Source organism: Pan troglodytes, chromosome 2 (assembly GCF_028858775.2).
Source record: "Pan troglodytes isolate AG18354 chromosome 2, NHGRI_mPanTro3-v2.0_pri, whole genome shotgun sequence".
Lineage (NCBI taxonomy): Eukaryota > Metazoa > Chordata > Mammalia > Primates > Hominidae > Pan > Pan troglodytes.
The window spans coordinates 114,476,714-114,492,326 of record NC_086015.1 but is presented as its reverse complement, the minus strand read 5'-3'; the positions used below and the strand labels follow the sequence as shown (position 1 = coordinate 114,492,326).

Here is a 15,613-nt window from a genome sequence, read left to right as displayed (position 1 = left end):
TAAAGTAAACCTAACAGGAATGTGGAAAGTACGTACCAGAAAAGAGATTCTATTCCAACACACACACACACACACACACACACACACACACACACACACACACACACACCAGAATAGAGGCTTATCTGGTTTCTAGATGGGAAGAAATGACATTATTGTAAAGTTGTCAATTCTTACTAAATTAATTCAGGAGTTCAATAGAATTTTTATGGAATCTGGGAAGGTAATTCTGAAGTAGACAGAGAAAAGAAAAGTCAAGAAAAATTGTGAAAGAAGAACAGAGATAAGGGAATTTACTGAATATCAAATCATATTATAAAGCAATAGTAATTGAAATAGCAGGATCTTGGTTTAGGAAGAGAAAGACATAGCAATACAACAGAATTAAGAGTTCAGAAACAGACCTAATATGCATGAGAATTTATTTTAGGATAAAAGTGCTCTCAAACCATGCAAAAGTATAGGTAATTCAAAAGTATTTGGACAACTGGTTATCCCATTGGGAAAAATGGGTCTCTACCTCTTTATCAAGTTTAATAAAGTTTCAGATTAAAATGAAATATAAACCATAAAACTATTAGTTTTCTAAGACTTTTTTCTACATTCTAGTTCAAGGAGAGAGAAGGAAATGTAAGGAAGCCATTTCAGACAATACAGAACTTCCAACAAATACAAGCAAAGAGACAAACAGATTTTTACTACATAAAAACGTACAATTTTCTATATGATACTATAAGGTTAAAAAATAAGAGATGAATATAATACAAAAGACTACTATCCACATCAAAGAGTTCCTAGAAAACTAAGAAGTTCAAAAAGAAACCAAAAATCTGAAAAATGATACAAAAAGATAATTTACAGAACTATTAATACCTATAACCAATCGATCATGAAAAGCAGATCAACTTCATCCAGGAATCTACAAAACGTTTAAATGAGCTACTTTTTCAGTTATCTAACAGGCAAAAAAACAAATCCAGACCAAAACCAAAACAAAACAAAATACAACAACAGCTCCAGCTAAGAATTTTATGACATTTCACACCACTTGTCAATTTCATTTATTTGCCAAAAGATGAGACTACACTCTTTATGTGAGAACAAAAGGTCTGAAAACATGGCACATCTTCACCATCAGGACACCTAACTGTGTAAGATGACAAAGCTAGCGCCCACTGACAGTGGGCCCATGTGCCAGGGAATGCTCCTTCCTGCCCCACTCTTGGACAGTAAACTGACTATATGGTCAGCTGAAGAACAAAAGGTGAGAACATCTTGGCAGAAACATTCCTTTAGAATTTTTCCACCAAATTAAATCAATGAATTGATGGGCTAATGATTTGCCTTATTCAGGCTGAAGATATAGGACATATTTTAGGAGGAAAGTATTATAGACTATGCCCCCAGAGGTTATACAACCCCAGTACAGCTTAGAGATCCAACATGTTGTATGGGTGATAGAGAAAAAGACAAAACAAACATACAAACACAACCACTAAACTTGAGAATCAAATAATTCAAATATTCTGATAGTTTACAACTTTCCCAAATACCAAATACAGCACATTAATCCAGGTATAGAATACAAGATAGAAGCACTGAATCAATACTTTCACATGAATTAATGTGAACTGATTCCAAAATAGAATAAAATATAGTACACTCCAAGGAAAAGAAGCCCTTCATGCTACTCAACAGATATTCATTTTCTACTTTTTATTTTACAATAAATCTGTAGGTCAATAAAACTGTATTAACAGTAAGTCTTCAACAAGTATTTAGTAAAAAGCCTAATATAATGTTGATATGTCTGATCTATACTGGTCATAACTTCTTGTTTGTTGACAAAATTTGATCTCTTAAATGTTTCAGAGAAATGACTGAGCATGTTAAAACTTAGGTATTGCTATGTAATCTTTAATGCATAATGACTAAACAACATTTAATGCATAATGACTAAACAACATTTAATGCATAATGACTAAACAACATTTTGAAAGAAATAATACAAATGGCTTAGTATTTTTTTTATTGTATCTTACATTATCTTAAGTGTACTCATGAACACATACCTGAAATAGGTCTTTCTGAGGCAAAGGTGGTGATCGTTCTTCATACACAGGAGGTGGTTTATGTGTGGGTGGAAGGTCAATCCTGCATTGCAAAGGTTAAAATATGTGATTGTCACATTTAGAAAAAAAAAAAAGCAAAAGAAAATCAAGGTTCTCATAAGTTTTGAGAATATTTTCCTCATATTATATAGATAATATTTACTCTAGCCTACCTGCTTAATTCAGTTCTTACATTGCCATTAATCTATCAAAGATCAAAAATAAAAGTAAACATTGGTGTTAAAGGTTGCCACATGGAGAACCAATCACATTTAAAGAAGGAATTAAAATAGAAGAATTGAAATTAAGTAATCCAGTATATGACTTTACTTTAGTGCATGTTTTAATATTTGACTATGTCTATCAACATTTTAGAGTCTCACTACACTTTCCTCCAAAGTGTCATAATGAGAAATGTTTACACTGTATTTTAGAAATACTTCCAAAACTGATTTTCAAAAGCTCTAGTCACTCTTACAATATTCACCAATTATATTTTCAACGTACAGACCATTATAAATCTTGCCATCTGAAATAAACAAAATAACCATTACATTTTTAGGGAACACATTTATTTTTTCCAAAGTTACATGAGCTATCAGAAAATCAACATTTTCATATATTTTAAATATAGTTTACTTATAACAAAGATAGTTTTAATATACCTTATAGCTCTCTGCATTTTACAAAATTTTATAAATACAGTCTCATGCTTTTGAAGATCACAGATAACATTTTCAGTACTTGTGCTTAGAAAATCAAAAAGTTATCTATATTAAAGGATAAAGGGAATGAAAGCTATAGATCCTGAAGTAATAAATTCTCTGTGGTCTAATAATGTCTCAATGAGCATAAACTAGTATTTTAAATGATTAAAACTTAAGTGATAAATACAATGGTTACATTAATTTGTTAACCTACCAGTAAATTATGTTTTTGAAATTATAGAAAAACCAAGATAATCTGGGAATTAAGTTAACCACATGCTAGTCACTCTTGAAAGATTGAAGCACTCCAGTCCCACAAGTATTATACTGAAAGAGCATTTTATCATCTTTTATTTAAAATAATTGTTTATTCTAATCTAACGAAAATCACAGCAAATTTCTAGCTCCAAGGTGCCATAGGCCATTTAGGTGAAAAAAATGAGGCTCATTGAAATAAAGTACTTGTTCATGGTCATAGTACTAATTTGATCATGACAGAGCTGTAACTGACACACAAATGTCTTTGATGCAAAGACTAGTGCTATAATTGTGCCAAATTACAGAAGCAAAGACATATACAAAGCATTTATGAAGACAGAACTATATTCTTTGAAAGTCAACCTTATGTCCTAACATAAAAACATTAATAAACCACATAAGAAATAATGCCATTTGTAAAGAGCTTCACAGTTTATAAAATATTATCTTATTCTACTATCATCTCAACCATGTGAGGTAAGTAGGAAGAGCATTATTCATATTTCTCAGATGAAGCAACAAAGCTGTTGATAGAATTAAGAGAACTGAGACACTGGGTATCTGATTCTACAGCAAGGTGCAATTTCTGCCTTACAACTCTATCTCAATGACTAGGTCAAAAATATTGCTTATTCTTTAAATAAGAAGATGTATATTTTATAAGTCACCAAAAAAAGTATTTTTCTTAAGAAAAAAATTTTAAAACTCAATGTATTTAATAACTTGATCGTTCAGTTATATCTATACATAAGACATGCATATACAATATGAAGAAGCCATTAAAACTTCAAAGATATTTTTATATGTCTTTGGGTTACCACTTCATGAAAGGCCTACATTTCTATTCAGAAGGCAGGACAATATAAAGTATTACTATGTTACCCTTTATAAAGATGTCTAATATGCTCTAGGTGAAAAATGTAAAGCTGTTCTATACCTCTAGCAGCCCCTTGAAAATGTTCATTTACCAAGATATAGTTTGAGATATTCTGATGAAACCAGGGTCATCTAACAAAGGCCTAACATTATCCTTACTTCTATCCCTTAAGTTCTTTATGAGGAGCTGTAAAGGTAAACATAAAGATTGGACACATACTGATATTCATAGTTGAACAAAGGCAAAAAAGTTACCTACACTTTGTCAAGATAGGATGGTCTTTTTTTTCGAGGAGTCAGCAGCACAGTCACAAAGATAGCAATGATGAAAAGGGCAAGAACAGCTCCAATTACCGCTCCAGCTACAGCTATGGAAGAGGTCTGCTTAAATGGAACATCTGTAAAGTAACAAAAATTAGGCTTTTCAAATAATCTTAAAAATAATTCTTGAAATTGCATACCTTTCCTACAATGTGCAAACTATTTGACTGAAGTATGTTATCCAAGAGCCAGGTTAGAGGACCCCAAATTTCATTCATTAGGTTTAGTGGCATTACGCTAAAACCCTTCCTTCTTTCTTATATTACTTTAATACCTCAGCTTAACTTTTTAAAAATTATGTAAATATCCCCAAACATCACCAAGAGAATATATTCTCAATATGTAAAGAGTACCTGGAGAAGAAGAGAGAGAAAAAGATGAAAGTAATTTTAAGTTTGTACTCTAAAAGGTAATTTTAAAAATCAGTATTCTCTAATATAAACGACCAGTAATACAGACATTTAGCACTTCTATTCTACTAAAATAAAAAAATCTATTAACAAAATTGAAAAACTTCAGGCGCAAAACAGAAAATATCTCAGATCAAAAAAAATTGACATTGGACACTGTAAAATTTGAAAAATATATTTAAATATTAAAACAGGACTTGCACAAAATTTCCCTTAATTCATGCACATTTAATACAAAGTGCACTAAAAATAGCTTCTCTACTACAACATTTAAATAGAAATTCTTCCTATCTCCTGGCCATAGACATATGTAATTTCTGAATACCAACTTCTCTTTCCCACACTGCACCACAATTTTTTAAGAAAGGATTTAAAAAACATATTTGGCTGTTAGCATTTCACATTTTTCCAAAAAATTGAATCACAATTTTACAAACTCCCAAATAAGGGAATGTACTAAAACTATAAGTACTACATATTTTCAAATGTTAAGTATTAAGGAATGTAACAAAACAATCTTTACGTGTAAGTATTACTTTGACAATTTCAGCTATATTAAATCCAGTAACTACATTTTGTGGAATTTGTGAATTACAAAGTTCCTTCACACATCTGATTTTGTTTTTGTCTTTCTTACCAATAAAAAAAGATACTGAGATAACATTCTATAAATAAAGATATTGCAGTTCTGAAGTTAAATAATCTGCCAAGACCATTCAATCAATGAATAGTAGAGAACACAGAGAGAAATAAAGTTAGGTTGGAGCAGGGTAGAAGCCTCCACTATTACCCCTTGTTGGAAGAGAAGAATGTTTTTGTTAACATATATAATGCCGACTAATGAAGAGGTCTCAGTTTTACTTAAATTGACATAATCTTCACATATACTCTTAAATAACTGCAATAATTGTTGGGACCCAGACACAGCAAAGTTACAGAACTAGCACTATTGGTTTTGAAATATGTTTCACCTACTTACCATGATAGTATTCCCATATAAATACATATTTATAAGTATTTTCCAATTGTTTTTGTTTAAATGTGGGTAACATGGTAGTTTAGATTGCCAAAAAGAATGTTTTACTTTCTTTCAAATTATAAAAATGTCTTTAGAATACTAACAATCCTGAGTTTATTAATGGCTCATTTTGTTTAGCTGATTTTGAAATAAAAATCTTACAACCAGTAAGTCCAAGTCACTCATTTCAATAACGTTTCCAATGAATAGATTCTGAAACATTATAACTCAGTCATTCATGGTGACCTTCATTTGCTAATACCAGCCTGGTTTATCTATTGTTGCTTAATTTTCTAATCTATCTCCATTTGAATATGTACTAGATTAAAAAAAAATTGAAACCCAGTACAGCCAAATATCATTCTGCACTTGTAAATGTTGAGAGAGATTTGGGATGACTTACGGGTAATCTATATTATCCTTTTCCCCACCATATAGATTATAACTTTGACCACTGAACACAGCCATAAAGTAGATGGTCCTACTCAATCCTTAATAGTAGGCCAGTTGAAACTATTAAGGTTATGCCATTTGACCAAGGTCATACATCTCTAGTCAGTGGCACAAATAAAAAATACTAATTGTCAAGTATGTTATTTACTCCACACCAATTATTCTAAAGGTCTTCCTCTCTTGGAAATTTTTCTTTTGCTAAAGAAGACCTATCATGTTTGCTCAACTGTACAGAATTTAAATTTTTGTTCTTATTTTGATGACAATGTTAATACCATAAAGGTTTTTTTTCAAAATTACTTTTGAAAAGTTCATGTTACTCTTTGAGTGGGGCTAAATTAAGATTCTCAATCTAGAGATCATTATAAATTTTTTATCAAACTATACATTTCCTCTAAGAAAGCCTTTAACTTCAACAATAATCTGAGGTTTGGTAGTGCTCTGTAATAAAACCACATAATGTAGACTTTTAATCTCTTAATTTCCAACTTTAAATAGACACTATTTTTAATATCTTGAAGTAATGCTTGTCTAAATATATATTCTTAAACATTTTAATTACAATCTATCCAATTTTGTCACACTAGTCTTATGATTTCTAGCTCTAGGATTCTATGAGAGTTGACTATATGTATATCACAACACTTCCTTCTATCTTAATTTGGACATCTTCATTTCACCTGGTTCCAGTCATTCTTTAACATATGTATCCTCTTTCTCCCATACCTCTTTGTAGTATTAGAATAGATTGGTAGCTGCTGAAATGAGCAAATGGAGGAAAAACTAGGTATGAATCTATTTCCCCACTAGATAATCTACGTTATGTAGGTCAATTGATTATGCTAAATAAGCATATGGGATATATTTCATGTTTTCTTTTCTGATTCTAATTGAGAAAAAAGTTAAGTACTTAAGGTGTTAATAATTTAAGGGTATTAACAGTTGATGAAAACTAGTATGAAAGCAAAGGAGGAGCTCGAATCTTTTGCATTCAAGTCAAGTATTTTGATGAAAATTGGTAATCTAGCCCCAACACTGTTTCACGTCTCAGCCCAAATAAACAAGTATTTTGATGAAAATTGAGAATTTAGCCTCAACAGTTTCCCCCTTTTCCCAACCCAAATAAACACATACATACTACATAGACTCTATATCCCAATAAAACCACTACAGAGGAAAAAAATTAAGTGACCAAATGTATAAACATGGCATTTTTAAACACTAAGGTAGTTTACTGAGTGAATGACATGAAACATTACCATCGACCTAAGGAGATGTTCTATTAAGAGCAATATATGCTTACAAGAGGCAGAAAACAAGACAAAACTTATAAAATAATTACCATTAAAAGACTGGTGCATGCATTTCTAAAAAAAGACCAGCTTGCTGTTATCACAGTAGTAATGGTAACTCATATTCACTGGAAACTTACCTCCAAAAATAGAAAAAGAGCATTCTCCAACACAACAAGAGTATACTGCCACACCTAATTAAAAGATAGCATGCACATGTCTTATGGGGAAGATGTTTAAAAATCAACTAGTTATCAACTAATAAAAAATGAATATGATATAAGAAATGACTTTCATTACTTTTTGGAAAAAAGTACAAAAATATAAATAATAAATTGAAGTATTTTTATCATTCAAAAACAAATAATTTTTAAAGCAAAGCTACTGAAACATATGTGTACACCTAATTCACATCTAAAACTGAGACATGCCCTATTTTTTTCTCTTCAGGCCCTTTGACAAAACTTTAGTGATGACATCACAGGTTTATGTGTTGGCCTACAAAGTTATCTTCCCACCTTTGATTTGCTCCCATACTATATATTATTATATTACCAATTTTTCCCCATAAATAATCCCATTCTTCATTTGTAATAGCCCCTTTAATGTTTATTTTCTCAATATGACTTATTAGCTTTTATATCCATATGAACATTTATGTCTCACTACTTTTTTATTAAAATGCTCTATTTGGATCAGGTCAGTCTCCTCAGCCCCTCATCCAAAAAATTACCCCAAGCACCTAGTATGTGTCAGGTCTTGTGCTAAGTGCCAGGAATGCAGGGATGAATTTTACGTGGTAATAGCAAAATCCCCCAAAGTAGAGTCAAAGAATCCATGAAATATATGTCATCCAGGAAGTATAGAAATATTACCACTTATCTTTAAAAAAGACATTTCATGAAAATAACTGTTTACTAGTATATAATACATGGATTGGCACTGGTTGCTCCCCCTGTCCAAGTATCAGGTGTTTTCCTGCCACACAGAGCACCCACTATATCTATGGGGAGAGTGAAATGGGACAGTTCCGGAAGAAAATTAAGTAGACAGCCTTTCACTTGGTTGTTCCTTCACATCTTGTGGCACGATTTATGAGAGCTCAGCTGAGTGAACTAATAACTTATCTAGATTTAACCAGTAGTCAAAAATGTAAAGGAAGAATTGTATGAGTGTCCCATGTAACAGGTAAATAGCTAAGACACATGGACTCTGTGGAGATATCAGTGCTAATCTACATGTTATATACTAATAAGAGTTTATTCATAGTATCATTCCTGCAAATAATTGGCAAAAAAACCCACATAAGACTAATAATACTGGTACTAATAACTGGCAATACAAATATCTTACTCTTAATACACAAATTTTATCAGTTAGCTACAGTATGAAGTAAAATTTGCATGGCAATCTAACCAGATATAACAAGTCAACCAAAAAAAAAGATCAAATGCATCAGCAGACCAGTTAAAATATATTTACATTTAGTCATTAACAAGAAACCTCACACTAAACCTATAATGTGCTGAAACAGTAGCTAATGTGAACGAGAAGTTATTGATTAGCAAGACATTGAACAACCAAATATCTAGAACATAAAGATAAACTCTAAAAATAGTGGTTGGGATGAAAACTGTTAACATCCAAACAATCTACTTCTTCCATTTGAATCTATTTGTTTTTGAGAGGTGGCATTTTAGTTATCACATCTAAAAACCAAGTATCAATATGCACTGACAATGATATCAGACCTTTCAATCACTGAATCAGAAAGTATAAAATTGAAAATAAAAAATGCATGAAGAACATTCAATCATGTAGTTTTACCAAAAATGTTTTAGTAATAAAAAAGTTAACTTTAAAAATGAAATGCAATCATATTGTTTCCCCAAGTCTTAGTTTTAGTGAGAACAAATTAACATGTTAAATATATTATCAGATAGCTAAAATTTCCATTTTTGAATATTTTATAATGCATGTTAGCAAACTGCTGTAGTAGCACATGTATAATAGGAGTACAGACTAATTTTGAACTGGGAGGTACACTTAAAGGAGTTTTCACTGATCTGGAGAAGAGAAATAAAAACCAGAAGAAGATGTGAGGTTATGATAGATAAAGTTGATAGGAAGCAGCATGACAATTATTCAGACATCTAGGTATATGATATGGTAAAAGAACAGGGTTAATAGATCTAGGCATCGAGCACCAAATGGCAGCTAATATCACACACAAAAAAGTAGGCATGTGCTTTCTGATGGAAAGACATAGCACCACTTATGTATGATGTAATCTTGCCCTCAAATTAAACCTCAATCTAACCAAGGCTCTAGATCTCACTATCAATTTACAGAAAATACAGAGGCATGTGTGTGGGATGCAAATGGCAGAATTTAAACTGGAAAAATTTAGAACAAATGAAGCAGTTTCTTTAAGAAATAAATTGCAAGGGAAAATGGGGTGGGGGTAAACAGAGTAAAAGCTATTTCTAGCAATCACATGAATGGATCATATTTGGAAAACCTGATTAAAACTGCAAAATACATATGATTAGAAATTTGAATGCTCACTTGACAGAATGTTAGGGAATTATTATTAATTTTGGTGTAATAATGACACTGTGGTTACTTTCTAAAAAGGTCTTTTATTTTTCAGAGCTATATACTGATTTATTTACAGATGAAATAATATCAAGAGGGATTATGTAGGTAGGGGTCTAAATTGAATAAGACTGACCAGGAACTGATGATAACTGAAGCTAGTACATGGAGGTCCATTTCATTATTCTGTCCTATTTTTGTATAATTTTCCATAATAAGAAGCTTTTTGTTGTTGTTGTTTTTTAAGAAAGGCCAAGTCACCTAGATCCTACCTTTGGCTTTTAGATAGAACTGTCACTTTACAATTAGGTTTTCCCTGGGATATTTCTCATAATTGAGACTGTACAACTTGCATATCATGTCTATGTAGCAATATTATGCACATAAGGAAATGAGGCTCTAAAACTATTAATCATGTTTTGAAGATTACATTTTAAAGTTATTGCTCTAAAGGGTCATTGCTCTAAAAGGTCACTTTCAATCAGCTTCATTAGCAACCAGCCAGAAAAAACAGCAGCTATTAAAAGGCAAATGAAACAAGATATATCCAAAAACTGAATCATGTTTTATCCTTCTAAACTGAAATAAACATAACTGTCACGAAGGTTCAAGAAAATAAATGATACCTAAGGGAATACAAGGCAAAACTTTTGTAAACAATTTTGGTTTCAAGCTCTTGATAAAAACCTAACACTACTCAAGTCAAAGTGTCAAGTCAAAGTATATATGTACTTTACAAAAAAGCAGATGACTGGACTATAACAGAAAAAAAAAACCAGAAATATATAAACAGAAAGCATTTTAAAAAACAGATGAAAGTTGGTTTACTGTGCAAACCCCTCAAAGACTGTTTCATGCATGAATTTTTTTTATTGGGATACCAAGAAGGGAACAAAACAACCCAGTCTTACTGTGTATTATCAAAGAAAAACCCTGGTCAAAAATAGTTTAAAAAATACAATTTAAAAAGCCAGAAATAGGAAACAAAGTGATGCATCACAAGGTGATTATAAACAATTCAAAGCAATGGCATTTCTAATCAAAGTAGCTCACAAAAAGTAGTAAGTAAAAAACACTAAATGTCAACTTAAGAAATACCTTATGAAATGTGTTAATTCCAAATTGAAAGCCAATATATAAAATTTGGCTTATGCCAAAGTAATAGCAAAAACATATAAAATGGGTTTTAACAGCTAGGGCTACAGAGATAAGATAATTTATAACTATGGAGAATGTTAATTCATGATTGGGAATTAAATGGTTAATTAAAAATAAAATATTATAGTTAATGCATGCTGGGCTTAATACCTAGGTGATGGGTTTGTGTAGTAAACCACCATGGCACATTACCTGTGTAACAAACCTGTACATGCACCCCTGAACTTAAAAGTGGAAGAAAAAAACCCAACCACCAAAAAAAAAAAAAAAAAAAAGGAAAAAATTTTACAGTGGCCAACATGCCAACTATCCTCAATCTGATATTACAGTCTTGTTTTAGGAAAACAGGTTTCTGATTCCCACAAATCATTAATTACATTTTGATAATTAAAATAAACTAGGTTACACACGCACATACACACACACTTTAGTAAATATGAGGACAAAGAAGGTAATATAGAGCAATGAACTTATTACAGAAATATGCCTCTAAAAGAACTTTTTTAACTTTTATTTAAAGATTTCATGCATGGCTACTGGGGCTAACACCTAATACACAGGTTGGTTAAAAAAGAAAAAACAAAACAAAACAAAACAAAACAAAAAACACCAAACACAACAAAACCAAAACTTAGCGCGGGTACAAACTAAAACCCAAACACAAACACAATATATGAAAAATTTGAGAAAGGAGCTGTTTATGAAGGATGCATTTTCTAATTAACAAGTAAACAGGAAAGACAATTCAATCTACAATCTACTCCCCTATTAGAATTAAAAATTCAAAATGGGTACCATTTATTCCTTTCTTATATTTTACATTGATTACTTTCATACATAAACTTCTTACTTGTTCATATACTGTGTTTTAGCAGTATTTATCAAAAACTCAAATCAGATGTTTTCACATATAAAATGACTACATTTCTCTCAATTTCTGTACTTATACACTGTACTCCTACAGCTCCTTAATGCAAAATATTTAGCCGTGGGTTATCTTATAAAACTTTCCTGTATATGGCTATTAGAAGCAACACTTACTACGGAAAACCTTAATAGTTTCCTCAATATTAGAGTTAGCAAATAGAACCCTACTAGGCATGTGGTAAAATATTAAATCTTTCAACTCTAAAGCACTTCTCAAATATCACTTTTAAAGTTAACCCCTAGCCTACTTTAGTTTCAATGTATTTTAATAAAAAATGGCAGAAAAATAAGAGTTGCATTCATCTTCATTATATCATTGAAATATTTTAACCAGTATGAAAGAAAACTCTCAAGTGAATTTACAAAAATGCTAAAACAGTTCAAACCATATGAAAGAAATAAATATAAATATGGCCAAAAATAGTACAAATATTCATTTTTTTTCACAATAGTAGAATTTTCATATATACCTGTCAAGTAGTTATGAATATCACTGGTATTCAAAAACTAATTTAACAATATGTTTATTTAATGACTATTCATGTTTTCAAACGTCTCTATGTACAGTAAATATACATAAAGTTCTAATAAACAACAGTGCAACGCTTCCCAAAGTCTTAAGCACTAGTATCAGATTCTTACAACACAGAAACCTTTTAGTTTGCCAAATGATTGGATTAAGGATACAGAATATGTCAAATACTCACTTGTGGCTTTCCAGGTCACCCTCTCCCACCAAACAAACACAAAAGAAACAAACAAAAAAACCTAATCGCACACATAACCACAATGTAAAAGGAAGTTCATAATCAGTATTTATATTTTTGAAATATATTTCTTAAAATACATTGCTAATTTCCTTCAGATTATACTCCAGTTGAGATTTATATAGAATCCTAAATGTCATTATTCTGTTCAGATCCATACAGTATTTCAAACCATTATTTTAAAAGATGAAATTTTGATTTTAAAAAAAGCCATAGTTTTACATCTTTCATGGGGAGAAATTTTAGACCCATCTTTCTTCTGGCCACCTCATCATTTAAATTAAAAATAAAGTCACATCAATCACAGTGTTTTATCAAAAAGTTTTCTTCCAAAAACCTGCACTAAAAAGTTGTAGTATTTGTATATAAGTGATTAACCATATTAAAACTCAGACATTTGTAAGAAGATGTAAGTGAACTTTATTTATCTGTATACTTAACCTGATACTACAGCCTTATAATAAGTATTACTTTTGGGAAGAGAAATAAAAGAGGTTTCTAATTTCCACAAAATAGTGCTAGTTAAAATGAAGAAAACTAGTTTATAATCCTTCAGAAAAAAGCTTTCACTATTTGCAAGATACCATGAACATGTTAGAATTTTGCCCCCTAAATGTTTTAGATTTGATGAATATTGAGAAAGGGCTGATTGGGAGGGTTTAAAAAGTACCTACTGCTTTGCCTTTTTATTAACAAAATAATATATTTAATTTATGATTCTCCTACTAACTTCCACTTCATTTCACTGGCAAAATGGTCACTTTTTCAAATGACTTAGCAATAGAAAAACTATCCTTTCAGCTTCAAAATAGTTGTCACAATAATTTTGTAAGCCTCCACTGTAGAAGCAATTTAATTACCTCACAAACAAAAAGCACATTTGAAGTTTAGGTAACATTTCTTTCTCAAAAGATAAATGATTCAGAAGGAATATATGTAATTATGTAAAAAAACAAAAACAAAAAACCTCATGTTTCCAGTTTTAATTGTAAAAACAGAAATCTTAAAACACATACATACACTTAGGAGGAAAAAGGAGATGAATGCCAATGTCCATTAGCAAGTGTTACCGACTAATTCTATAATCTAGATTTTTCTAGTTATATCCAATGTTTCCAAGTTTACTCTAAAATTTTCTTTCTGTACATTTACCCGTTTGAACAACATCAACATTAAATAACTAAAACAAGATGGTCCATAAAATTCTTTCTATAGATTGTTGGCTGAAAGTCTCATTTCTAAAACTAGTACTTCAGTATTCTGAAATGCTCTCTCTGCGTCTTTTCATTTCTATTAGTATGTTTAGGACATAAAGCATTAAAATAAGGCTACTGCTAATGTACCAAAATCCATGTTCCAGAAAGGAAAAAAAAAACTAATAATTATCATGTTTGAAAGGTATGTATTTTATTACTCTTGCAGGTATTTTGGACAAAAATATTGACCAGCTAATTATGCTCTTCCACACATCATGTTCACTGAGTTTACTACCACAGTTTTAGTGCAACAAAATATCTTTGAAAAGCCACTCTACAGTAATTATGGCAAGGCTCATTAATATGCAGAGGTAAAGATTTCATTTGTATAGAAACTTAGAAAATAATGTTTGAAAAGGAAAGCCATTCCATCAGGCTAAATATTTTTTGTATATTAAAAAATATATATAAATATTTCTTGAATTAGTTTTATAGTCAATTTTGATGCAGTGTCATTGAGTGGTGATAAATTTTGAGAGGTATATGTTAAACAAACATCATACTTGAGATTATAGTCTTAGGTAAACATTTAATACACAATGTCAAGGTAGTTCCCTTTTAAAAAAATTTTTGTACCAAATAAGTCATACATTTAATGTTGACATTTCTTCTTACCTGCGTGCCTCACACCAATAAAGTACTCTGCATTAAAATTTAAATCTTGAGACAGTAGTACAGCATTGAAAAAAAATTGTAAAGCAGCTTAGATACACTGAACTCAGATTTTACATTTTCATTTGTCAGATTAGAATATAAAAAGTAAGCTTGAAAATCAACTTGAAAAAGCTTATTCTTCCTCAAGAAAAAGTATGAACAATCTGAAAATGATCAACTAGTGTGAATGAACATTGTACATAGTTAAGTCACATTCAGTGGTTGCTAAACATACCACTCCCTCCTGGAAATTACGGAACCATCTACATGTGAAACTAAGTCATCTTCGTTTTCATCATAATGTTCATCACTGACGAACTTCATTCCCATTTTTAGATCTTCATAATAATCCATTGGTCTTTCAAACCTATTGAGATTTTCTACATTGTTCCACTGAGTTTTTTCAGGCTCTTCTAAATAGTCTTTACGTATTAGATTGTTCACTGGATTTTTGTTTTCTTTTTTTACACTGTCTGGGTAAGAATCAAGCTCATCTTGTTGAAGAACATCTATTTGTGATTCTTTTTGCATATCTGATGGTGGAATGTAGTTCTTGGCAAAGTAGTCTCCACGAAACGTCCGTCTTCTCCTATAGCAGAATATTCCAGCCAAAACACTTACAAGTACTATGAAGAGAGCCCCACCCACTACACTAGCAATGATCGTGGCAATTGTGTCATCCTTAATTGTTGCCAAAGTTGACAATGGGAAGGGCAATTTTTTAGGTTCTGTTGCTAGATCCTCGATGTCAGCAGTTGAGGGATGCCACTGAATTGTAGGCTGAAGGGTGGTAGTAGTAGGAGGATC

The 15,613-nt window shown here is 31.1% G+C and overlaps 1 protein-coding gene across 10 annotated transcripts in view; it reads right to left on the bottom strand.

The window, feature by feature from the left end:
* NECTIN3 (nectin cell adhesion molecule 3) overlaps positions 1-15,613 on the bottom strand; it is a 130,548-nt gene that overhangs the window by 53,183 nt on the left and 61,752 nt on the right. For 6 of the 10 annotated variants that reach the window (XR_001713521.4, XR_010155688.1, XR_010155689.1 and 3 more), the window contains exons 6-7: positions 4,212-4,350; positions 2,073-2,154 (exon numbers count right to left, since the gene is read on the bottom strand). Coding sequence is in view for 4 of the 10 variants with exons in the window: in XM_016941623.4 (XP_016797112.3) it covers positions 2,073-2,154; positions 4,212-4,350 (221 nt within the window). In the remaining 6 variants the exon portion in view is untranslated. Of the gene's footprint in view, positions 1-2,072; positions 2,155-4,211; positions 4,351-13,864; position 15,613 lie in introns of those variants that run through there. The other 4 variants (XR_010155690.1, XR_010155687.1, XM_016941620.3 and 1 more) reach the window with 2 other exon arrangements.